The sequence below is a fragment of the Gymnoscopelus braueri genome, assembly GCF_963280865.1.
Source record: "Gymnoscopelus braueri genome assembly, chromosome: 23".
Taxonomy (NCBI): Eukaryota; Metazoa; Chordata; class Actinopteri; order Myctophiformes; family Myctophidae; genus Gymnoscopelus; species Gymnoscopelus braueri.
In genome coordinates this window covers 15,161,763-15,187,740 of record NC_137625.1, presented here as the reverse complement: position 1 = coordinate 15,187,740, position 25,978 = coordinate 15,161,763, and the positions used below count along the sequence as shown (strand labels likewise).

Below are 25,978 nucleotides of genomic sequence, written 5' to 3'. Positions count from 1 at the left end.
TGTTTTATAGGCAGACTTGCACTGATAATGATACTGTTGCCTAAATGGATAATTGAATCATTGTGGGACTCCACCCATCGAGCTGCAACCATACCACCTGTGAATGTGTTTAACCCATTAACTCATTCAGTGCCATTCTTATTTATGGAATTTTTTAGATGGGGGTCCGCGGCCAAATACATATAATTTTGGGGGTCCTTGACAAGAACGTTTTTAGAACCACTGATATTTATATTTTGTTCCAGGAACCCCCCAGAAGCAAAGATTTTAGTTAAAAATGTTTGCTTTTAAAAACATATATTGAAAGATTTGCATACATTTTCACGATTAAAAAAATAATATGGCAGATCTAAAAGCTCATAGCGCGGCACTCGGTGCCGCGCTATGAGCTTGTAGATCTGCTATTTTTCAATAGCCAAATAAATCTAAAATGACACAGATGCGTTCCCGGTCTTAAAGGGTTAATATGAGGGCCAGTGTTGGCCGAATGTTCTTCAATGTATAAAACTTGGCTTTTAACATTTTTTTTGCTATCAGAAGAGCTGCCTTAGAGTTTCTCCTTTTTCAAATATAGAGGTTTCTTGGAACCCATCTGAATTTACTAAATGCCTCAAAGAAGCCCAGGCATCTCTTGGCTTCTCGTTGATGCAATCCTGTCTATGCCTGTTCTGTCTGCGGGAGCCAGGGTGGGGAAACGTATAACCTTCTGTAATTGGTTCCGAAATTCACCAGCCAATTTCAACATCTCAACAGGCAACGTCGGTTTTCTCTGAACACCTGCTAGTGCTAGAGATGTTCCCATACACCGATACCAGTAGTATCGGAAAAGCTGCCGATACCGCCTAAAATGCTGGTATCGGTGAGTTTGCCAGTCTGTGCCATACCATACCACGTAATTTATCACATACATACATTTCATTTACAGTAATATTTTGAATGCTTCACTTGATGTTGCACTACTATTTTATACTCTTGCTGCACTATTTGTATTATTCTATCCAACTTGTAGCTGCACTTTGACTATTATTAATTTCAGTGAGCCCCATAACTCTCAGAGTTACAGACCTGTAAGGGTCCATTTGGAACCTTCTCAAGGAACCCTGAGAGTCCCCGGACCCCACTTTTTGAGAAACACTGTCCAAGATCTTTTTTTTTAATTACACATACTTAACCAGCCGCAGCCACATTTTACCTGCATTCATCAAGGCTGTCATTGGTCCTAATTTCCAAATGTCCGACAGATGACAATAAGAGGACTAGGGCAGGTGAATTCATATTCGAATATCGAATATTCCTCGAATATGGGGAAAATATGTACCGTAATTTTCGCACTATAAGCCGCACCTGAATATAAGCCGCAGCAGCTAAATTGAATGATTTGTACATATATAAGCCGCACTGGACTATAAGCCGCGGGTGTAAAATCCATAGATTTAGGAGGTCCCCTAGTGGCCGTTAGCTGTAAAAATCCATAGATAAGCCGCACCGTTATATAAGCCGCAGGGTCCAAAAATGGGAAAAAAGTTGCGGCTTATAGTCCGAAATTTACGGTATATTCGAATATGAAAATTAATATTCGAATATAAAAAAATACAAAAAAATATAACTTTTTTTTGTATGTTTATTTGACAGGGACAATACAAAAAACAATGTATCAAGTTATAAAAAAAACAAGATGTGTTTTATTGAATCCGAGCACGCGAAACATTGTTTTTTGTATTGTTTCTGTCAACAACAAAAGAATCGAACAATATTTATTAAAAAAATATATATATAATAATAATAATAATATTCAAATATGTTCGAATATCTGCCAATTTTTAAGACCAATATTCTAATATCATTTCTGAGGAAAGTTGACAGCCCTAAAGAGGACACAAGAGTATGGGAGGCAGACTAACCTGGTGGTCGAACACCAACTTGGGCCCGCCGTCGGCGGACGTGTCCTCGCTGAGCAGCGTCCAGGCGTTGGCGTCGATGTCGTAGCGGTAGAAGTCGCTCTTCAGGGACTTGCTGTTCCTGACGCTGGAGTCCAGGTACCTGCCCAGCGTGTAGATCTGTCGTCGCTGGGAGTCGATGCACATCTTGTGGCAGGAGCGCGCGCTCGGTCCGCTCTGCACAAAATAATGGCAAGAGGGCGGTGTTAATTTTGACAGCAAATTTTAGATTAACCCATTAAGACCTGAGGCGATTCTTAAAAATGTTTTCTAAATCATAACAGTTTTTTTTTTTTTTAAATCTAAAACTTTTTTTTTTCAAGATTTTTCAAAAATAGCAGATCTACAAGCTCACTCGGTGCCGCGCTATGAGCTTGTATATCTGCTATTTTTGAATAGCCAAAGTTTTAGACAGTCTTTTGAATACATTTTCATTTCGTTTTTGTCATATTTTAGTCATCTGAAAAGTTTTGTTTTTTGTCGACTAAATATTATAAGATTTTAGTCTAGATAAATCTAGAGTTAATGGCGTCATAATGGCTGATTTTACACTTGGTTGCATGCTGAAAATAGCCAATCTACAAGCTCACAACGCGTCGCAGCGCGACGCGTTGTGAGCTTGTAGATCTGCTATTTTCAGAGCACAACCAAACGTAAAATAGACTTGTCTTTTAGTTCTACTGGATCTCTTCTCCACTAGTACCTCCCTAACATTTTAGTCTAGTTTTTATTTGACGAAATAGTCAATATATTTAGCCTTAGTTTTAGTCATCATAGCTTAGTTTTTATTTAGTTTTCGTCAGTGCAAAAAGGTGGTCGACAAACATTTTTCGTCATAGTTTTAGTCGACGAAATTAACACTGGGCAAGAGAGATGGCTGTAACTAATAAAACATGTTTGGAATTATCCTAATGCAATAAGGTTTCTGGCGCTAGGGCTGGATGTTACTGGAAATTTCTCAGCAAATAAAGCTACAATTACGGTTTGGGAATTTAGCAGAAGCTCTTATCCAGAGTGACTTACAAGTGTGAGATCAGAGTCAATGGCATGAACCCTCGTCAACTAACAACAGGGTAAAATAGATGCAAAAGTAGAGTGGAAAGAAAAACTATTTGTAGTGGGTACCAGGTAGGGGTGTGCCGATACACTAATTTCATGAAACGATACGATATTGGGCTCACGACATCGATACGATATATGGCACTTTTTTTTTTAGGAATAAACACAGAAGCACCCGGTAGGAAGAGGACTAAGGAAGGGGAGGAGCCAAACATAGTTCCTGTTTCTACACAAAAAGGTGGTGCCCCCAGAGAATCTTTTATTGTGTAGTGGAGTAGAAGTAAAAGTATAGAAATCTTACTCCAGTAAAGTAAAAGTACCTCAAAATTGTACTTAAGTACAGTACTTGAGTAAATGTACTTAGTTACTTTACACCACTGGTATCAAATGATATGGTTTTTTTCAATAACCTGTCCTATTCTGACAATCATTGATCAAATCACAACCATAATCTGCACTGCCCTGGCCTTTCTCATGCATTCTTCCTGTCTCACCTCTTTCTCTGTATCTCGAGAGATGCAGGCCCACTGGTTCTCCTGCACGCTGTAGGCCCAGAAGTCAGCCAGGTCCTGTGTGCCGTCCCAGCCCCCAAACAGGTACACGGTCTCTGTAGGACAACACAGACGACGGCACCGGTTCAAACGAGTGCACAGCATTTCAGGCTTCAGCAACAACACATCACAGTTGTCTTTTGTCATGTATGCCGATCAAGTGATGGAAAAAGCACTCAAAATATTTTACTTAAGTAAAAGTATCAATACTGCAATGTAGAAGTACTCTATTAAGTAAAAGTTCGGAATTAAACATTTACTTGAGCAAAAGTACAAAAGTATTGGTATCAAAATGTACTTAAAGTACCAAAAGTAAAAGTACTAAAATGTTTGAAAATAGCAGATCTACAAGCTCACAACGCGTCAAGATCGGCTATTTTCAAATAGCCTAGGTATAAAATAGGGCTAAAGTGGTTAATGTATGTTTTATAGTAATAATTTATATCTGAAAAGTAACTAGTAACTAAAGTTTTCAAATAATTGTAGTGGAGTAAAAATAAAAAAATTGCCTCTGAGATGTAGTGGAGTAGAAGTAAAAGTACTGAAAATTGGAAATACTCCAGTAAAGTGAAAAAATCCTCAAAAGTGTACTTAAGTACAGTACTTGAGTAAATGTACTTAGTTACTTTACACCACTGATGCCGATACCTTGAATGTGTGGGAACCGCAGCAGGTGCTACTTGATCCAAGAAAACCAGACCCTCTACTCGGTAAACAAACAGTCCCATCACTCGTCGAGCCCTCTTGACTGTTTGAATAAGAGCGTAATGGCAATGGGAGTGTGCCACTTCCACCGCGGTCCTCACATTAAAATAGATTCTAACCATGTGTGGCTCGGCTGTGTTTGGCCTTGGGATCTAACCCCGGGGTCTCTGGGTTACTGCAGTGCGTTTGAACCGATTGTGCCCTATTGCTACCCAAACACAAGAGCTCAGTGTGTGAGACCTGAGACACAGACCAGAGGGATGCAAGGCCTTCTCACAGCTCACACACAATATACAGACACTGCATCTCTCTCTCTCACACACACACACACACACACACCAGACAATGCAGGTCTTTGTGTTTTGTGAGGCCAGTGGGGAAGTACACCACTGAAGTGCTTAGCCAAATACTATAAAAACAATAGTTGTGTGTCTGTGACTAAACAATGGCAGTGATTAATGTGCTCTTTTGAAATGCCCCCGGTGTCAGCGTTCTTTTTCGTCGGAAACGGGGGGAACTTTAATTTGATTAAAACCAATTGATGAATTTTCTGTTGTGCTAGGGCACATGACTCATGGCATTGGATAAAACGGGGCTGTTCAATGTGTTCGTGGTCCACCACCAGACTCACCCGTTTGAACATCTATGACCATCTGATGTCCTCCCCTCATGCCTGGTCTGTTGTCATCACCGTCACCTGGGGAGGAGAGGGAGGGAACGAGGAGACGGCGGGGCGTGAGTGTGAGAAGGGGTGAGGCGGATATAGACAAAGGGGGAGAGAGAGAGAGTGAGAGAGAGAGTAGAGCAGATAAATGGGATGGAGTTAGTGAGGAAAATGACAGGAGGAAGCAGAGGGCAGAGAAGAGAGACATCACTTTAGCTACAAGAAGGCAGTGGGTTCCATAGTGTACTTTTTTATTTTTTTTATCTGTGCTTGTTGGGAAGATATTTCCCTGCTTGTGAATAGATGGTCTCACTGTTCATGTCGTCTTGGTTGGGTTCTTGCGCGGGTGTACCTTTGTTACATTTGGGGATGATCTGGCTCCATCTGGGCTTGTACTCCTGCTGGCTGATATACTGATTAAACAAGCCGTCTAACGGGGGGAGAGAGAGAGAGAGAGAGAGAGAGGTCAAACATTAGTGCAAGCAGTGATATTCAAATGTTTATGTTCCTGCCCTTTGGAACATTCAGCTCCCAACGTACACTGTGAACGAATGCTGAATATCTGAGTAAGTGGCATATGTAAACTACATGTAAATCATTGCATTATGTCAGCCTGTACCCTGCACTGAACTGCTGCACTAAATGGGAAGTCCTATTGTCCCAGTATGATGTGTGCCTGTCAACTATGATACTGAAATGACGTGATTATGACTCCGTCATTGGGAGCCCTGCTGCCCCTCGCTGTCATCGACCCGGGACCACAGTTACCTCCCACAGCCTTGTCGATGAGCTCCTCGCAGGCGTCAAAGTCTCCGCGCAGCACCAGCCGGTCGTGGAGGTGCGTGAGCATGGGATGCTCCAGGGCTATCCGCGTCTTCTTCTGCAGCGACTCGAACGCCTCCGTGTAGTTATGCTGCCGGAAGTGCTTGAGACAAAGGCGGATGGCTTCCTGTTCTCTGTACTGGTAGGGACGACAGCGAGGAGCGGGGAACAGGAAGGAAACGGCAGAGTAATACAGACTCTATAATAGGTCCTGTGTTCAACTTGCAATGATGCCAAGACGAGTCCCTACCGGTGTTGCCAGATTCTGTGAGAGAAACAAGCAACCAGGTCTAGGAAAACCAGCCCAAAAGAAGCGACTATGGGCCACATGAGCACTTTAACATATACATCAGCTATTTGAAAATAGCAGATCTACAAGCTCACAACGCGTCGCGATGCGACGTGTTGTAAGCTTGTAGATCGGCTATTTTCAAATAAAATCTTGCGGGAAATTATAATAAGCAGATCTGGCAACCCTCGTCCCTACTAACGCTCTGCTCCCACTATAGGGCATAGCAGTGGCGGCCATTTTCTGGTTCCACTTCAAAATACTCAATGCATTTTTCCCATTGACATTTCCAAAAATATTTATATCAATTAATTTAAGCCTAGAATCAAGCCATCCAGGGTCCTGGTGAATCATGACCATAAAACGTTTGATTCTGTGAAGAAGAAAAAAATTGAAAACGGCAAAACAAAGGGTATTTATTAAATATAGTATATCATATAATTAAATATAAAATAAAATAAAATCACAGAATTTTTTTTTTTATGGTCATGATTCACCAGGACCCTGGATGACTTGATTCTAGGCTTAAATGAATTGATATAAATATTTTTGGAAATGTCAATGGGAAAAATGCATTGAGTATTTTGAAGTGGAACCAGAAAATGGCCGCCACTGCTATGCCCTATAACAACCAACTCCTCTCTGAGTGAGTATGTGAGACACGGGGCACAGGGCTTACCTTGCTGTACCAGTTAAGGCAGGGCTGCACCACGTCAGGGTCTTCAATGCCATGCAGCTCTATGTACCAAATGCTGAAGTTAAAACTAGGACCCCAGGACATCAGCGGCACTATCACAAAGAAGGGGCGGGGGCGGGGCAGAGAACGCTCGGTTATTTGCGTGCATTTAATTTTGGTTCACTCTTTGTCGGTTCTATTTTGCTCACCATTTCAAAATTGGTTGATCATCACTATAGAGCACCGAAGTCTGACGTAATTTACACATCCTACCTGGGTCGCGGTTTTTCATCCCCGTTCTGAATTCCCATAGACGTGTTTAATATCGCGTCAAATAAGAACTGTGTTCCAAAAATAAACAACTGACGGTGACAAAACGCTAATGTTACTTCCGCCGAATTAGTAAAATATTCGCCAGAAACGAACCGTTTCAAATATGAGTGACTGACTATCATAAACGATACAGAGCCACCTCCCTGACAATATCGCCGAGACAGTTTGTTTATTTTTGGACCACAATTCTTATATGAGACGATTCTAAGATGACCCAATGTTATTCTCCATAGAGAAATCACTTTACGAACCAGGGGATGGACGAGTGACGTCAGGACTTCTGTACTCTATAATCATTATTTGTAAAGCACGTTTTTTAAAGTGCTTTACAGAAGAATAAATTAAAGCAGAATGAATAAAAGACAGCTATAACACTACTACGCTATATAACACTACTACGCTATAACAGCCATTTCCATAGAACAAAACAATAAAAAATGGAATAAGGGATGGAGGTAGAACAAAATGTTGTAGAACAGAAACATGTAAAGCATCTTTGAGTACTTAGAAAAGCGCTATTAAATCCCAGATATTATTATTATTATTAGACTCAAATCCATACTGTTGTGTTTTTTCTTTTTACCCTTTTTCTTCTCCCCAATTTAGTCTTACGGCATTCAATTCCTCCCCACACACATTGCTGTGTTGTCACTGCTGTTGTATCCTTCTGACTCACCTGTCAGTGAGGAGCCCCTACCGGGGGGATGTAGAGCATACATGGGCAACTGGCGGCCCGGGGGCCACATGCGGCCCCCACCTTCACTTAATGCGGCCCGCAGGTTAATATGGGAATACTGATACATTATTGATTTCAGCTGTTACAATTCCAAACATGCAAACATGACCCGCTTTAATTACTTGAGTCTATATTAGTAGCTTAATGACTAGTATTTAAATTATATTGTCTTTTTACAAGTGCAATGTATTTGTATTTAAGTTCATAACGTTAACATTAGTATAACTAAATGCATTTAAAATTAAATAAAAATGTTACTTTTCAGGATTTGTGACAGTAAAAATAATCTGGATTCCAATTAAAAAATAGCAAAAATAGCAGATCTACAAGCTCAAAACGCGTCGCGTCGCTCGTAGATCGGCTATTTGTGCTACTTTTGTGTGACAAAGAATGGCGAAGTAAGGCATTAATTTAGGGAAAAAGTTAAAATATGGAGGTGTCTGCCCAACAGTATTATGAGTGTGGAAATATAGTGGCCCTCTCCATCATCAAAGTTGCCCACCCCCGACGTAGAGCCTTCGTTCTACTCCTCCCGCCCGACACTCCCTGCTGACAGGTGTCAGCCCTCAGCCTTGTAGGAGTACCTGCAGTGACAAACATCCCCCTCCCCGCCCGGCTTCCCTCCAATTGTGTTCGTATATAGGTGCTCGACAAAGCCTGGCGGATGCACCACGGTGGATTCAAACCCACGACCTCTGTGGTGGTGGGATGATACTTTACCACTGCGCCACCCGAGCACCTGAATCCATCCTGTTGTGAGTATATAATAATAATAGGCTGGTTAGCCCAGTGAGCCACCAGAATAGTACCGTTCGTTCTCACCTATTTTGACAAATCTGCAGGGAAACATCTGTTCGTCAATCTTGTGCTTCAAGGTGAACGTCTCCTTGTTGTAGTCATTCTTAAGGCCACTAGAAGGAAGAGGTAGAGACATAAAGATGACCGAGCCCTTTCATAAAGCACATTTACATCCTTTATGGCAGTGGTTTTCAACCTTTTTCATGCCAAGGACCCCTAAATTGTTATACATTTGGCCGCGGACCACCATTTGAAAATGTTTTGTGCCAGGGACCGCCAGAAGCAAAGATATCAGTACATTTTTGCTTTAAAAAAATACAAATATTCAAAGATATGCACACTTTTTCAAGGTTTTTCAAAAATAGCAGATCTACAAGCTCATAGCGCGGCACTCGGTGCCGCGATATGAGCTTGTATATCTGCTATTTTTGAATAGCCAAAGCTAAGCGGTTAAAGTGATTGTGGCGCTATGTTAACTAATTTCGCTGGGGACCCCCTGTTACTCCCGCAAGGACCACTGGTGGTCCCCGGACCACTGGTTGAAAACCACTGCTTTATGGTACCCAGATTCATTTATGAAGATTATTATTTATAGAGTCAAAAAATATCACTGTACAAAAAAACCCATAGAAGCCGTTTCCAAAGCAGTTTTCCAATGAGTTTTGGGTGGCTTTGCACTTAATTTAGGGCAGTTGATGTTCTTTAACGAGAATTCAATTAGCATCATAATTAGCAGTAAACAATAAAACATTAGCATCAGAATTCACGCATCAATTAAATGTAACTATAGAACAAATTACATTTTATAATATAAAGAATATCAGTATAATTTGCACCAGAGCTGCTGTAAGCAATATGTTGGATTTAACTAACACAATATTACCGTATCTCACCTGGACAGAAGTTCTGTCATGTTCTCCTCACTCATCCCACCAAACACTTTGAACTTCTTCAGGTTACAAACATGAGTCTTCTCATACTTCCCAAACGTGATGCTTTGAACGATTGCAGGCCTTTCTAGTTTCAATATTAAGTACTGGTGAGAAAGCAAACAGATATTCAATTATTAGTGATTCTGGACAACAGCAGAAATGACTCGTATATATTCACAAGTACAGTACACTTATGTGTTATATAAAGTACTATATTATTTAGTATATTCATTCAGAAGTTTTTTAAATTTGTATCCATGTGATGATAACTGATAACTATAATATCAATACATGGTTTGGAGGCACATCGTGTGTCATTGTTTCCTATCTATACAGGACAGTTGACAAGAAATCACTGGGGAGACTTAAGCTTAATTTATACTCCGTTGTATGACGGCATCTAAAAATAGGTCGGCTATTTTCAGATGTAGAATAGAGCGATTGGAGAGAGCAGATTTCCAGAACACAGATTTACGTGCCACTCAGACGCAGACAACCAGCCCCACAGAGTCATGCTTTTACATCAGCTACTGTATACTGTATTTATTCTAACAATCGTGACCCATTTCTCAGGGCGTCACCACCAATATTATGCTTTGGTGAAACTTTAACAACAATGAATGCATTGCCCACCATCATGTATGGCGTCCTTGGATCTAAATGTCTTAAATGTGACTGTCATATAATTATCTTTAGTATCAAAGTCATTCTTTTGACATCGTCTTGATCCGGCATAAGAGGGCATACACGATAACACAGCCTTGGATTCTTCTCAACATTTCTCTTTTGATGACTTGTGCTGCCTAAGATAGACATCACTTACAAAAAGGAACCTTATCTACTACAATTATAGAGAGCACTCTTTTTTGTTTTGTTGAACTGATGAGGGAACTGTGGCAATGGTGTGGTAATGTTATTAGGCTATACAATAGTTATGTAACTTTTTTTAATCAACTATTTTTAAAATATTTTTTCTCCCCGATTTAGTGTTGTAAATTCCAGCCCATGTGTATAGTCCCAGTCAGTGTAAACCCTTCTGTAAGAGTCACTAGTTCAGCGACAGAGAATGTCCTCCAGCTTGCCACACGCGAAACATGGCCAACTGTATCTGTTGGAGAGCCCGGGCCAAGCAGGAGACACTGTGGAGAGGAATTGAACCTCTGTCTCCATAGTGGTGGGCGGGACATTTACAGCTGCACCACCCGGACGCATGTGCCACAGTTCTGTATCATTTAGTGGATGAGGCAAATAATACACTGCTTACATAACGTGTGTACTCTGTGCGGTAGTGGTTAACCCATGTTCTGAAAGGCTTCATTTCCTCTTGCCATACGAAAAAGAAAAAGAGCGCTTTCCTCCGCTCCTAACCACAAAAAGACTCGAGAGTATGTCAAGACATTCGACAATCAAAATGAGGCAATTGCTGAACTCTTTAAGACCGGGAACGCATCTGTGTGTCATTTTTACATTTCTTTGGCTATTCAAAAATAGCAGATATGCTCATGGCGCGGCACAGAGTGCCACGTTATGAGCTTGTAGATCTAAAAAAAAAATCATGAAAAGTTGTGCAAATATTTGAATAAATTTCTTTTTTTTTGTATTTGTAACTCAAATTTTTGCTTCTGGGGGTTCCTGGAACTAAATATTTTACAAATGTTTTCACGATTTTTCAAAAATAGCAGATCTACAAGCTCATAGCGCGGCACTCGGTGCCGCGCTATGAGCTTGTATATCTGCTATTTTTGAATAGCCAAAGAAATCTAAAAATGACACACAGATGCGTTCCCGGTCTTAATGGGTTAATTTGGCCATCTAAACAAGAGGGTATGGGAAGTGACAAAAGGACAGAAGGTGATATGGCGCATCAGCCCTGACACAGCAGTATCTGAGTGACCAATCAGCACAAGCGTAAGTGCCACCGACTGCACAGTGAACTATCATCGTGAGTAACCTTGCTGCGGAAGGAACTCAAGATGACAAACAGACACAAATCGGCTACCAAACATGGCTGTTGTGGATGGTGTCATATTAGAATTCATGGCCGAGGAGACACTGGAGTTTCCACGAACGGCCTTTTGGCGTGTAGTTGAAGCGCAAGGGGGCGGGGGGGGGGGGGGGGGCGGGTGGGGAGAGAGTCAGCGCACTGAAGTCAAGGCACAGACTACTGTGTTGTTGACGGACAACGGATGCACGCTTATGAGAAACAACAAAAATAAAACCTGGCAAAACAGTTGCGTGCATTAGCGCAAGATGAGGATAAAGGAAACATTCAGTCTAAATGTCCAGTTTGCTAATTCACAACTACTGTGCCAGATAATCACCAAGAGAGTAAAAAAAGAAAAAACGTTTCAGTCATTCAGTCCGACTTCACTGTAGCCTATAGTAGCCTTTCCATAAATTATATTTGTATTAGGCTTTTTTTCCACTTTCCAGTCCACACTACAGAAGAGCTACATGCCAACAAGGGCGAGGGGCACCAGCAGCACCTGCCATTTTCTCAACCATCTCCCTCCCCAACTGCTGGGAAATCCTAGTAGGAATACCACTGCAGTTTCTTGGTTACAGTAAATTACTGTCATGTTATGTCGTTCAAATGCAATTTTCTCTTTGATTTGGTGAATGAATAAGGCAGAGTATGTGAAAAACTGATTATCTACGAATACACAGCAAGTAAGCAAGTAATACATAGCAAGTAAGCATTGTGATACTGACACCACATCTTTAATGCAGTGCGCAGCAATATTGGTCATTTTTACTCAAGCATTGTTTTGTGATAAAAATGAATGAATAAGGTTAGTGGAACTAAACGTAAAATAAATAAATAATAATAACTCTGGTGGTGTGATTTAACCCATTATTACCAGGAAAGCATCTGCGTCATTTTAGATTTTAACCAACTATTTTTTTATACTTGGCTATTCACAAATAGCAGATATACAAGCTCATAGCACGTCCCTTTGAGCCGTGCTATGAGCTTGTAGATTTGCTATTTTTTTTAAATCAGGAAAATGTTTTTTTTGTTTTGTTTAAGAGATTTCTTTTCTCAAATCTTAGCTTCTGGGGGTCCCTCTGCCTGGAACAAAATATTTTGAGATGGGGGTCCACGGCCAAATACAAAGTATTGTGGGGGTCCTTGACATGAAAAGGTTTGAGAACCACTGATATATAAAAACGATTTAGAAGCCATTTTTAGAACAGGGACAGTATCCTTACCTGTGGTGGGTAGTTGCTCTCAGAAGACCACCTGGAGGACTGGTCGTTGGGTTTATCCACCAAGATGTTTCTACAAATGCAGGGCATAATTAGCCGCAAGCAACTCTTATAGATGCTATATAATGCTATCTGGCATCTAGAATTGCAATACCAACCCTTGACAGCCCATTCATCCAAACAGAAAAGTCCTATCTGATTGTAAACGATGTTAAAACTCACCAAGATTGCAGCTGTACGGAAAGCTTGGGTTATTCTCTTTGTATCTGTCAAGTTTTTGTTAATAAAAACCCACCGTAGACAAGTTATGAGCTACTTTCTGTCAATACATTCGGTGCAGGTGATTATTACACTCGAAGTGTTCCGAGTTTGGAAGCACTCGTTTTCAATAATGCAACGTCCTCCTGCATTATGTGCAATTTCTGGTGGTACGCAGGACCGTTGAGTGATTTCCAATGAGCACTTCAAAAACTTTTAACACTTTTTATAACAAAATTATCACCTGCACAGAATTTATTGACAGAAAGTAGCTCATAATAACGTCTAAATGTCTATGGTGGATTTTTATGAAACAAAAACTTGTAGATACAAAGAGGATAATCCAAGCTTTCTGTACAGCTGCAATCTTGGCGAGTTTAACTCTGTTTAATACAATCAGATAAGACTTTTCTGTTTGGATGAATGGGCTGTCAAGGGTTGGTATTGCAATTGTAGATGCCAAATAGCATTATAGCATAAGAGCTGCTTGCGGCTAGGCGATAATAACCAGGTAGGGTTGGCACGATCATGAATTTTCACTTGACGTTTAATTGCCATGCATTTAATTGTGCTTTTCGGCATTAAACATTGGCTGACCTATGATGGAAACCGATATGGTGTTTTCTAGCCTAACCAGTATGAGGTTCAGTGTGTTATTACTGACGATATATCTCATATTGTCCACTGTCCAGCTGTTTAACAGGTGATAGTCGCAGCCATAGGCTACTAATACACTATATTAGCCTTGGATCAAGACTATCATAGTATATGATAGTCTTGATCCAAGGCTAATAGATGTATTCTATCGAGTTTGACATTTGCACATCTATGATCAAGATAGGAAAGTAAAAGTCAAACTCTATAAAATGTATCCATGTATTATAGTCTTGATCCAAGGCTAACACTATATATATATATATATACACATACATACATACATACATACATACATACATACACACAGTCTGAGGGCGAAACTTGTAGCTTGAGACAAAGTGTAACGTAACAGCAACAGGCAAAAATGTCCTACATGGGTAATGAATGATAATGATGCATTTGCGATGTGATTTGGGAACCCTTATGTACAGAAATGGTTCTCCCCTGGTTGATGGGGTAGTCTGGTGGCAGGCAGCAGCAGACAGCTGTCTAGTGAGCGGGTCTAGTAAACCAGTGATTCTCAAAGTGGGGTCCAGGGGGACCCCCAGGGGTCTTTGAGGGGGTCCCCAGCTAAATGATGGATAGTTAGGCACCAAATGGACCCATATGGGTCTGTAACTCTGAGAGTGTACAAATGGAACCAAATCTCTCAGTTAAGTTAAATTAAAATAGATTTTGCAATATACATTGGGGGTCCCAGAGATAGAAATGCCATTAAAGTGGGGGTCCGTAGCCTAATGCATGTCAAACTGGGGGTCTTTCTAATTAAAATGGTTGAGAACCACTGTAGTAAACAACCTGCTTTTAGCCGCATCTGCTAACGCAGAGAGCTCTATGGACCCGGACTGGAGTCACTTGAGGTTCGCTCGTTTCAGACCTAACAGCACCGTCTTGTCACGTGGGTGGAGCAGTTCACCAGCCAATTGATTTTACTACTAGAAAATAAGTTGTTATTATCTATAATTAATGACTGCACAGGCCGTATTTCACTCATTCAGATGGTTAAGTTATTGATTCAATACATGTCAACACCTACTCCGGACAAAATGCTGTACATCCATCCACCGACAACTAAAGCCTCATTTTATACTTGGGGTGGCATGCAGTAAATAGCAGATCTACAAGCTCGTAGATATGCTATTTACTGAGCAAGACACCGGCACGCAACTACTAAGTATAAACGAGGCGTCAACGCAAACATAACAGTGTCAACAACAGCGCGCGGGCTGAGCGGGGACGTAAACCGAACGCGCCTGCAGAGCTAGCCTAGCCTAGCTGCTAGCTAGCTTTCAGGGCGACCTACCCGAGCCAGGCCGCAGCAGGCCAAAGCTGGGAAAACACGATAAAGAACACTCGTTACCGGGGGGGAAAAAACCAATGCATAACATCTGGCCGGCTGTTACGTGCACTACTCACTCCGGTAAATATGTGGAGGAATAAGAGCTCCATTTAAACACGCCGAAGGAGAGGACTCTGTTCTCGGGAACGACAGCCATCTTGTTGCACATAAAATAACAAGCAGAAGAAGCTAACGGGCTAGCACAGGCAGCTAACCCCCGACACGGTTGGGCTGTGACGTCATGACGACACGTCTTAAAGAGATAGTGTGAGTGCGCCACGGATTTTTTTTTTTTTGATGGGCAAAAGCATTCACTCTCTTAAACCCCATATGTTTTGATTGATTGAATACTTTATTTAGAAATGCGCACATGAAAGTACAGTTTAAATACAAGGTCAACTAACTAGGATTGGAAAGCCTTATGGCTTGTTTCAAATGGGGTCCCCATGTACTCAATTCATAGTGATATGGGTAACCGGAGTCCCACAGGGCTCAATACTAGTGTATTTTCTGTCATTGTGGGGAAAGCTTTAGCTGAAAATAGCCGATCGACAAGTTCACAATGCGAAGCAACACGTCGAGTTGTGAGCTTGTCGATCATTTTCAGCGAAAGCTTTCCCCACAATACCGATGCTGGGGTTTAAGCATAGAGTTAGGGTTTAAGTGGTTAAATCTTTATGCCAGTTATCTTCATTTATCTCAGAGTGTACACTCTCAGTTAAAATGGACACATTTACATTAACACCTGATTTTTTACTGTGTGTACCCTTTTGAAAAATATACCCATACAGATGCAGATACAGGTAACCTCAGTCTTAAAAGGATGATGAATCATGTGGTGACTGGTGAGTAATGTATAATGGCACGCTGGCACGACTCCAGTAAACACAAGCTCTTTTCCGGTTACTGTAGTATCTGACAATCACGACCCCCTCCCTCCCTCCCTCCCTCCCTCCCTCTGTCTCCCCATCCCTCCCTCCCTCCCTCTGTCTCCCCCTCCCTGTTCTCTCTCTCTCTCTCTCTCTCTCTCTCTCTCTCTCTCTCTCTCTCTCTCTCTCTCTCTCTCTTTCAATCCCTCTCCATCTCTCTGCTCCCTGCTTCTCCAAGGTAAAAAGGTCAGTGGTCCATGACTGATTGGTTAGCAAGCATGCAGTGGATCAAAAGTGTATTGGCAATTAATTATTGTGGAAAAACCTTGCCCCCCTCCTTATAGATAAATCTATATTACACGGAACAAGCTCATTTATACATTTTGTTCTACAGTGCTGTACAAGAGTATTAACAAATGTCAACAAACTGTTGCTATTTCATTTCATACCTTCGCAGGTTGAGGACACAAAGGGGCCACTTGTACTTGGCAGTGTCACTTCACCAACCCTGGCATGGGAAAGAGAGGGGAGGATAAGACAAAAACGAGCTGAGGGAATGGAGAGGTGTCTTTTGTTGGTGAGAATTGTAATCCCCTCTAATTCAAACCACAGGGGGTCCGCGAGCCACAGAAACACTGGACTTCTGGTATGTTCACACGGTCTCGGCTGGCAGTATGTGCGGGGCAAGGTCCACACTCAAAGGGGCAACCATTTGGAACTTGGGAAGGGATGGACAGGGGGCTAGACGTAGATACACGGCTTACAGCTCTGCCCCACACTATCAGCATTATGTTACACATAACTTAGCCTCAGTTTGACTTTGATTACTGTATGTCCCTAAGATCTTGGTACCACGAGGCTTGGAGATGTCAAAAGAACGATAATGGTTTTCTTTCTTCTAAGTGCCCTTCCAGCACTTGGCAGGCGCCCGCATCACTTACTGCAAATGGAAGGGCAGTGGTCAAGTTTAATTTGTAAGGGTGTAAGCCTGGTCAATGGGTCGACAAGTGAGAAACTGAGAATGGTTTTATTATTGAGTAAAACTGGCAAGGTCAACTGAATCCTTAGGCAGAGGTTAAATGGACGTACATTTTCAGCACATAAATGTCTCTCTCACATGGAGTAAAAAGACCTAACATTGGTTTAGGACGGTTGTTCCTTATTGAGCTGTAGCAGAGGGCAATATACTGTAATGTCAGTATGCTATATAATGAGGAAGCATTTACTGTATGTAAACAAATAAAAAATAAAACAGAAAAATATCAAATCAGAGACTATCCATAGAAGGTAGGCTAAATCCCCATTTTCGCTTTTATGGCATTTCGCTTTATCTTATTAACACATGTGTGCAACTAGCCATAATGGCTAAAAGTAATCTTTTGATAATAATCATGAATCTGTTGATTATTTTGTGATTATTTTATTAATCTAATTAATTAATCTAAATGCCATAAAATGATGGTAAAATTAGGTAATGAAGTACAAAATTATGGTTAACGCCCATCGCGAGTTATCTGAACCCAAACAGACATCTTAACATATCCAGCAATCATTTTACAATATGGAACAAAGTCAAGCGTTCACATTTTCTCCCCTATAGTGCGTGCCAATGTCTCGTCACCACGGGGGGGGGGGGGGGGGGGGGCGGGTGGCATAGTAGCTGCAGACATACTGGTGGGGGGCAATGTTAAGTCAACCTGTTTATACCCCACAAAGATGTCCGCCGCTACCAAATGACACTTGTTGACAACCCCTTCAGGATTTTTGGCACGCTCTATAGGATAGTATTTAAAAATTAAAATGTTACATTTATATTTTAGGCATTAAAGTTCACCCAAAAGATTACTTATTGTCTCGGCATGGCGAGAGAGTATGTTTTCGCCCCTGTCCGTCCGTCCGTGTGTCCGTCCGTCCGTCCGTCCGTGTGTGTGTCCTGTCTGTGTGTTAGCACCAAATCTCTGGCACCGTTGGCCCGGTCGCTGCGAAACTGTGCACACACACTCCCTGGATGCCAATTCAGAACCTCTGCCTCAAATTTTTCACATGGGCCTGTTATAGCGCCACCAGGAGGCCAATTTGTGCAAAACCCATTTTTTCCCATTACTCCTACAGTTTTTAACCAAACCTCATGCAAATCGGTACACAGTATCTCTATAGTCATGTGATCAACCCTGATCTGTCTGATTTCCCATATTCCATCCTCATTGGCTAAGGTTACCATCCAAAGTTTGCAGGATTGGTCCGTTTTGAACAAACTGTCTCAAATCATGAACGCAGCTTGCCATTTGCATAGAATTGCACACGCACATTCCCACTAGGCCGAGGAAGAAATGGCACTTAAAACTTTTCACATCAGCCTCATGGTGGCGCTATAACAGGCCGATTTGCATTTTTAACTATAACTGCACCGATCTGCGTGAAACTTTGCACGCCTACTCCCTAGAGGCCAAGGAAAAACATCTGCACTGCATTTTTCACATCTGCTTTTTACAGCGCCACCAGGAGGCCGACTTATGTCAAATACATTTTTGGATATTAATCCTTCAGATTTTATCCAAACATCACACAAATCGGTACACAGTATCTCTATAGTCATGTGATCAAGACGCATCTGTCCGATATTTCATATTCCATCCTCATTGACTAAGGTTGACTTCCAAAGTTTGCAGGATTGGTCCGTTTTGAACAAAATGTCTGAAATCATGAACGCGGCGTGCGATTTCCGTGAAAATTTGCACGCATATTCCCACTAGGCCGAGGAAGAAATGCCACCCTTTTCACATTGGCCTATTATAGCGCCACCAGGAGGCCACAATAACTTACCTGACCTGGCGGAGACCTGTGCTCCGAGGAGCACTTTCTCTAGTTGTCTATCAATTACACACCCCATGAAGCCTTGAATTCAAGGGGATTTTTTAGTTTTTGTCGCATTCCTAAGTCAATCAATTGATTACCGGCGGAGTCTCCAGTAGGATGACTCTTTCTGTCTCCTACCGGAGACTCCGCCTGTAATCAAATTATTGGCTCAGGAATGCGACAAAAACTACAAAATCTCCATGAATTCAAGGCTTCATGGTGTAATTGATAAAAAAAATATATATTTTTGGGGGTGAACTACTCCTTTAAGCTAGCTGTCCTGACACAGAACAATTTAGGGGTCCAAAACTAAAGTGCAACACTGAAAGAGTACTGTCTACTGACAGTACTGGAAAAGGTACCTCAAAGTCACAATCATAGTGTCAGACAGTCACTATGGGTGGTTATTCTGTCTGACACTATCTGGATGCTGAATGGTGCATGGAGAGGGCGGCGAGGCGGGCCCTGAGATCACCTCTTTAAACTATTTCCCAGCTGCATTAGTCACATCTTGTAATGATGTCATAAACACAACATGAGATCATCGAAGATGTAAGAAATGACCACCGGAGTAGCCTATATGGCACCATCTCACCGGTCCGGAATCATAATTGTCATCTGCCAGCCATATCATTTTCCTCTTCTAAAGTTAGAGACTATATGCTAAAATATTTGTATTCTTCGTTGACATAGCTAGTCTATTTCCATTCATTAATTTCCTTCATTCATTCATTATTTAATTTTAACCACTAAACCCCATCATCGGTATTGTGGGGAAAGCTTTAGCTGAAAATAGCAGATCGACAAGCTCACAATGCACACGTTGCGTCGCATTGTGAGCTTGTGGATCGGATATTTTCAGCGAAAGCTTTCCCCACACTAACAGAAAACAGAACATACACTAGTATTGAGCCCTGAGGGACTCCGGTTACCCATATGGCCGTGGCGTAGCCAGAACGCTAGCCGAGGCTGGGCGTAGGGAGTCGCCGGTGGGCACACATGCACGTGCGCTGTGCCCCGACCGTGCGCGAGCTATATATACACTGTTATCAAAATGGTTGAATATGACATTAAAAAAATTAAAATTAAAAAATAAAGTTATAATATTTTATTATTTTTTGGGGGTGGGCAGAAATAACTAATGGGTGGGCCCAGGCCTACCTATGCCCACCCGTGGCTACGCCCCTGCCATATGGGGTTTAAAGTGGTTAAGCTATAGAAAGTATTTATGCTAAAATATTTGTATTCTTTGTTGAAATAGCTAGTCTATTTTCATTCATTTGTTTCCTTCATTCATACATTATGTAATTTTAATGACAGATGTCATCATCTGACTGACTTCCCTGTGTGTGCGCGCACGCACACACACACACACACACACACACACACACACACACACGCACACACGCACACACAGCAGCCTACCGTGACTGCGCAAGGAGCGCATCACGTGGGAGGTCCCTTTAAGTTTCCATTGACACGGAGAGAGGCCTGAGTCAGTGTGTCACATGGACTGGTGGATGATATAATGAAAAAGCAGGAACAGGGAGTTTACTCTAGTCTTGGGCTGAGAGGGAAAGGGATGTAAAAATCTACGCAATCATCTCGTAAACACCCAATAGCCTCCTCTATTAGGCTACTACTCCTCCGCGCACCACCAGAGAGAGAGAGAGAGAGAGAGAGAGAGAGAGAGAGAGGAACAGGGGCGGTCCTCCTGGGGGGCGAGCGTGTTTTGGGACGAGCGTTCCGGGACCCGGTTACCGTCCAGAGCGCTCCGGGGCAGAATGCGTCTAATCACACTGACTGACTGACTTCAGGCTTCGTGGCTGCACCTGTCATCTATTATGATATGAAACACACTTTTAGCGGAGAGAAGCGCACTTGTTTTTTTATCCATTCTTCACCTGGGAGCTGCAAAGAAGGAGCGCATTTCATTTCAGCGTGAGTGTGAAGTTGAGTTAATAATAATATCCTCGGGCTTGTTGCAGCGGCTGGGTTTGATACGCAGCAGCCTCAGTGGCAGGCGTTGCCATGTCGGCTTATTAGAAGCGACTTTGGGCTTATTTTTCCTGTAACGGTGCTTGTAAATATATTGGTTTTTTGTTCGGCTTGTTTCTAAAGTGTAGTTGCTTATTTGGTCTTGCTTTCAGTTATTATTTAAACCAGTGGTTCTCAAATATTTTCATGGAAATATTTTGTGCCCAGGGGAGGATTTGTGTTGTTAGAAGGTATCAAAAACATATTCCAAATATTCAAACATTTTTCCAGAGTTTTTGAAAATAACAGATCGACAAGCTCACAACGTGTCGCATTGTGAGCTTGTAGATCGGCTATTTTCAAATAGCTTATAGATCGGCTATAGGTTTTAAAGTGCTCATGTTGGCGTAGTTGCTTCTTTTGGGCTTGTTTTCCTAGGCCTGGTCGCTTGTTTCTCTCACAGAATCTGGCAACACTGCTCAGTGGGCTCTGTGTTCTGGCTGTCATTCTCTACCGCAGGTGCTTCTGCGCGCTGAATGTGTGAGTGTGATGATGATGATGATGGGTGGTTGTGTCTCTCTGGATGGGATCCTGTCCTGGTCGAATCCCATCTAATGTTTCGTAATGCGCGATTATTGCCTATACTCTCTGTTCCCCATGCTGCGGGAGATGCTCGGCCGTGTTGCCTTGTTGTTGTGCCTATTCCTTCCACTCATGGTTTGCCAATGTCCGCATTCCAGGTGGTGTTGCGCAGATTGAAATGGAAGTTGAAGTAAACAACTGGAAGCGAGGCCTTGTTGATATGACTTAGGGAAAAACAATGTTTTGATGATCACGCCACTTCTTCATAGCTATCACGCCCCCATTGGCCACCCATGCTACAAGGTAACCCATAATATCAACTTGTTGTTGATTTGTGTTTGTTTTTTTAGTTACATCTCATGAGTAGGAATTTGTAATATTGCTGATAAAATAATTTCAAAATGCGATGATTTTAGTCTTAGTCATCAGCCACAAAAGCTGGATAAAACATCTGCAAATAGACTTTGAGTATTTATGTATTATTACACATTTATTAGCTATGCCTAAAGATAGAAAAAACAGGTTATGAAAATATCAGTTGACATAATAACAAGACTTTTTAGGGATTTTGTTTAGCAAAGGCTCCAATCCTATTTGCATACGGGGATATTTTGCAAATAGCCTCTGTGTCGTCGATCGAATAGTATTCACCACCAGGGGCGAAAACATCATCATGCACCTGACTGCTTTTAATGAGCTCAGCGACGCACTGGCTGCTGCTACACTTATTGCGCAATGACTTCTACCACACACACACACACACACACACACACACACACACACACACACACACACACACACACACACACACACACACACACACACACACACACACACACACACACACACACACACACACACACACACACAACATGATTTTGCTGAATCATTTGACAACACATTCTCATCTTCATATTGATAAACAACTCTCAGGCCCACGCAAGGAGAGGAAAATAACTTAGTTAATGCCCGTATCTCCCTTCAGGAGAATTGGGTTCTCAGCCAGGCGAGCAACAGAGTGCTTTTATGAAGATGCTTGCTGTTCAGCTGTTGTTGTAGCCTACTCCTTAAAGGAGTAGTTCACCCAAAAAATGACTTATTTTCTATCAATTGCACACCCCATGAAGCCTTGAATCCATCGATTTTTTTTTGTTTTTGTCGCATTCCTAAGGTAATAATGTGATTCCCGTCTCTTACCGACTAATGTATCCGGTAGGAGACACAAAGTAGATTATTTGTGTCTCCTACCGGAAATACACCCGGTCATCAAATTATTAGCTTAGGAATCCCACAAAAACTAAAATAAATCCATGAATTCAAGTCTTCATGGGGTGTGCAATTGATAGAAAATAAGTCATTTTTTGGGGTGAACTCCTCCTTTAAGAAGCTCTGGTTGGTAGGTGGCTGTCCAGACATGGACATTTAATTCATCACTGTCTGTAGCCTACAAGAAGAACGGGAAAAAAGGACTACAGAAAAGTGGTTCCTTTGGGTATATATTCCAGGTCGGATAACTTTGGTAAGTGCTTTGCTCGTGGGAGAATTGTTGGGAGCAAAAATCTATAAATAATCAGTAATCAGTAATAATGCCTATGTAATAACCAAGTCGGTAAAGGCAATTATAGAACAACTAACAGTCAGGTATCTTCAGAAAAGTAGGCTACCTCACTTTACTGTCCTGTAGCCTTGTACTAGCCTTTTACTGTCAACGCTTATGCCATGTATTAGGCCTACAATATCAATATCCAAAATCAGTCTCATATCATGATATTGATATAATATAATATGGATATTGCCTATAGCCCTAATGTAAAGTGTCATGAGATAACTTTTGTTATGATTTGAGGCTTTATTATAAGTAAAAATGACTTGACTGATCCGTATAGATACAGTATGCCATATTGATATGATATGATATTGCACCGTCTTAGAATGAAGGCACCATGTCTTGCTATTTATACTAAAACATTCAACTGCTGTCTACTAGTAGCAGTGGTAGATTCAAGCAAGATATTAATCTGTGTAAATGACTAACCATTACAGAGCCGTAATGGTGAACGATTTTATATGAAGTAGTTACAATATTGGTGAACTAGTTTTTATAGGCTCCCCTCCCTACAACCAATTGTTACTACTTACAGATAAGAGGATATATTTTTTATATATTTTGACTTTTTGAAACATTGTTTCTGAAATGTTTTGTGCGAGATTTGGTTCCAAGGATGGATAGATGTTGGTCATCTTCTATAGATGAGTTTTACATGTTTAAGGCTATAGGTAGCTTAAATGGTTTGTTTACAATTACAATATTGACAGATGTTATGATTTGCCATTCATGTTCCTGTTTAAAAATGCACTGTAAAAGTACAAACTCCCAGGAACAGATGTAATAATAAAGATGCCAAATTTAGATGGCTGAATATTACATAGCTAAACATAACGTTAATTAAAGTGGTTCTTGTAAGGTTAACTTTGTGATATACACAGTATACTGTTGATTCATAAACACCTGGGAGTAACCACATTCATTTTCTGTAGAGAAGAAGACATCCTGTACTATGTCAGAAATAAGGATATGATGAATTTAAGGAGAAGTCTGTGGTGCTTGCATGTGTGTGGGTGTTTGATGGCTGTGGTCACTGGTTCCTGGTTCTGTGGAAGTATTGTGGGTTTGTGTTTCCTGTGAACCATCATGCTCGTCCCTGCTGTCTCGTCTTCTTCCTCATCAAATTAGCCAAATGTATTTATCATGCATTCTGGCAGATTGGTTCTTGCATATCCCATTACACAATGCACCAAATTTGCCCAAACAAGCTGGAGCGATGCAATACGTTTCTGCAGCATTGCCATTCCACTGCGTTGGCATGAGAGTGACCATTAGCCAACAACCGTTGTTGTAGCTCTTATTAGTGGGGAATAATCCAACACCCTTTACTATAGTTTCAGACCCATTAAGCAGTTAAGCAGTTATTTCCGACCATGACAGCATTACTTAGCAAAGCTATGCAAAGAACTCCATCAATGTGAGGGTTGTAAGATAAGTGAAATGTTCTAAATGGCTGTGTCACTGGAGTCCATAGCCATAGTGTGTGTGTGTGTGTGTGTGTGTGTGTGAGTAGGTTGTTTGACTTGCAGTCTTTCTGTCTCTGTGTTCCTGCTTGTGTGTGTGTGTCTGTAACATGCAGGCACGGCTGCGTGCGCACATGAATCTGCTCTTGCTGGAGAAGGACATCACCATCTGCGTCACAGACAATTATGACGTCTGTTTACGGTCTCCTTGTTTCAACAAATATGTCAGTTTCAAGCTGACTATAAACAAGCCCATATTGTTCTCATATGCTGTGTCCGCATGTACAAACGACTATCCCCTGTGTAATTCATAGTAAAATTCTTATAATGTTTTTCCTTTTTATTCTTCCCAGTCTGTCCTACTAAACCCTCCTTTTCCCCCATGCCTCTTGCTAAATCCCCATGTCTCCAAGCCCTCTGTCCCTCGCCTGTATCCATTTGCCCAGAATCACAGTAAGCCGCCACAGCAGAGCTACAAAATTGTTCCGCACGCGAACCGATCGGTTGCTAATCTGAGAAATGAGCCCATTAAGTTTGTCACTTGGGTTGTCCGCAGCATGTGTGTTGAATAACTGAAGTAAATGGGGCATTTCTTCATGCAGTGAGCGTCTCTGTATGCCAGCTGCCAAAGTTATGCTTCCGCTGTGTTTGTGTGGTCATAATTAGCTGCTCCCATGTGACCAACTCTTAATGTGTGTGTGTGTGTGTGTGTGTGTGTGTGTGTGTGTGCCTTATTTGCGTGTGTGTGTGCCTTACGGTATGTGCGTGTGATTGCCTGTAGGTGCGGGCATGGGTGTGCTTGTGTTTACATGACAGTGGAGGGGAAGTGACGCAGGAAGCAGCTGAGGGGCGAGAGCTGCAGACATTACACTGCTGCAGAGAGAACGAGAGAGAGAGAGAGAGAGAGAGAAGGCAGGAAGACCACAGACAGATGAAAATGAGAGTCAAACTAATGAGTAAATGGTCCGCTTCAGGGCTGCCATCTATTGACTGTGCTTTTAGAGCCTTCCTTTGCTCCTGCATCTAGGATAAACAAGCACTGCACGCACAGCATAAAGTGTCCACAGCCTTGCCCATTTAGCTGCTTTCAGCTAACCTCCTCTGTTAGCCACAGTGAGCTCATCATCTTGCTGGCCCTTTGCCCTTCCAGACTGGAACAGACTAGAACTTTCTTGACTTTAGAGGACTTTCATAACAGCCTTGGTAATGGACACTCCTCAAATATTTTTTGAGCAAACACTGGGCTGCCTAAGAGATGGAAAGCGGACATGGGCTGAGTGGTTGTGGACATGGACTTAAGCGCCATCTTACGGAATGTTGCTGAGTCTATCACGCGTGTTACGCTGTACATATATTTCTAAATGACTAATCTACTGCTTGTAACACCTTAAGGGCTCCCTGATTGGATAATGTGAGCGGAGTTTCTATGAGCAGGGGTGATCTGCAGATTGCATTGTTAAACAGTCTTTGGAGGACAGAGGATGAGTTGGCAGAGAGAGAGTCTGAGTTGGCAACTTAGCTGCTTGGCATACGACCTGCCTGGGGAGAACCTGAAATGAAACCTCAGCAGGGTACTGGTAATGGAGGAGAAAACTGCCCACATCTTTATTACAGGGAGGGAAGGGGGGGAGAGGGAGTGTGTGAGAGAGAGAGAGAGAG

The 25,978-nt window shown here is 41.9% G+C and overlaps 1 protein-coding gene across 2 annotated transcripts in view; it reads right to left on the bottom strand.

The window, feature by feature from the left end:
- Nucleotides 1-15,135, bottom strand: part of mkln1 (muskelin 1, intracellular mediator containing kelch motifs) — a gene marked incomplete at its 5' end in the record, with an annotated part of 29,130 nt that extends 13,995 nt beyond the window's left edge. Inside the window, 10 exons of one of the 2 annotated variants that reach the window (XM_080420631.1) lie at nucleotides 1,902-2,114; nucleotides 3,491-3,603; nucleotides 4,884-4,949; nucleotides 5,269-5,346; nucleotides 5,685-5,877; nucleotides 6,707-6,816; nucleotides 8,595-8,683; nucleotides 9,464-9,606; nucleotides 12,716-12,785; nucleotides 15,044-15,135. In XM_080420631.1, coding sequence (XP_080276757.1) covers nucleotides 1,902-2,114; nucleotides 3,491-3,603; nucleotides 4,884-4,949; nucleotides 5,269-5,346; nucleotides 5,685-5,877; nucleotides 6,707-6,816; nucleotides 8,595-8,683; nucleotides 9,464-9,606; nucleotides 12,716-12,785; nucleotides 15,044-15,135 — 1,167 coding nt within the window. Of the gene's footprint in view, nucleotides 1-1,901; nucleotides 2,115-3,490; nucleotides 3,604-4,883; nucleotides 4,950-5,229; nucleotides 5,347-5,684; nucleotides 5,878-6,706; nucleotides 6,817-8,594; nucleotides 8,684-9,463; nucleotides 9,607-12,715; nucleotides 12,786-15,043 lie in introns of both variants that reach the window. The other variant, XM_080420630.1, reaches the window with a different exon arrangement.
- Nucleotides 15,136-25,978: the final 10,843 nt, after the last annotated feature.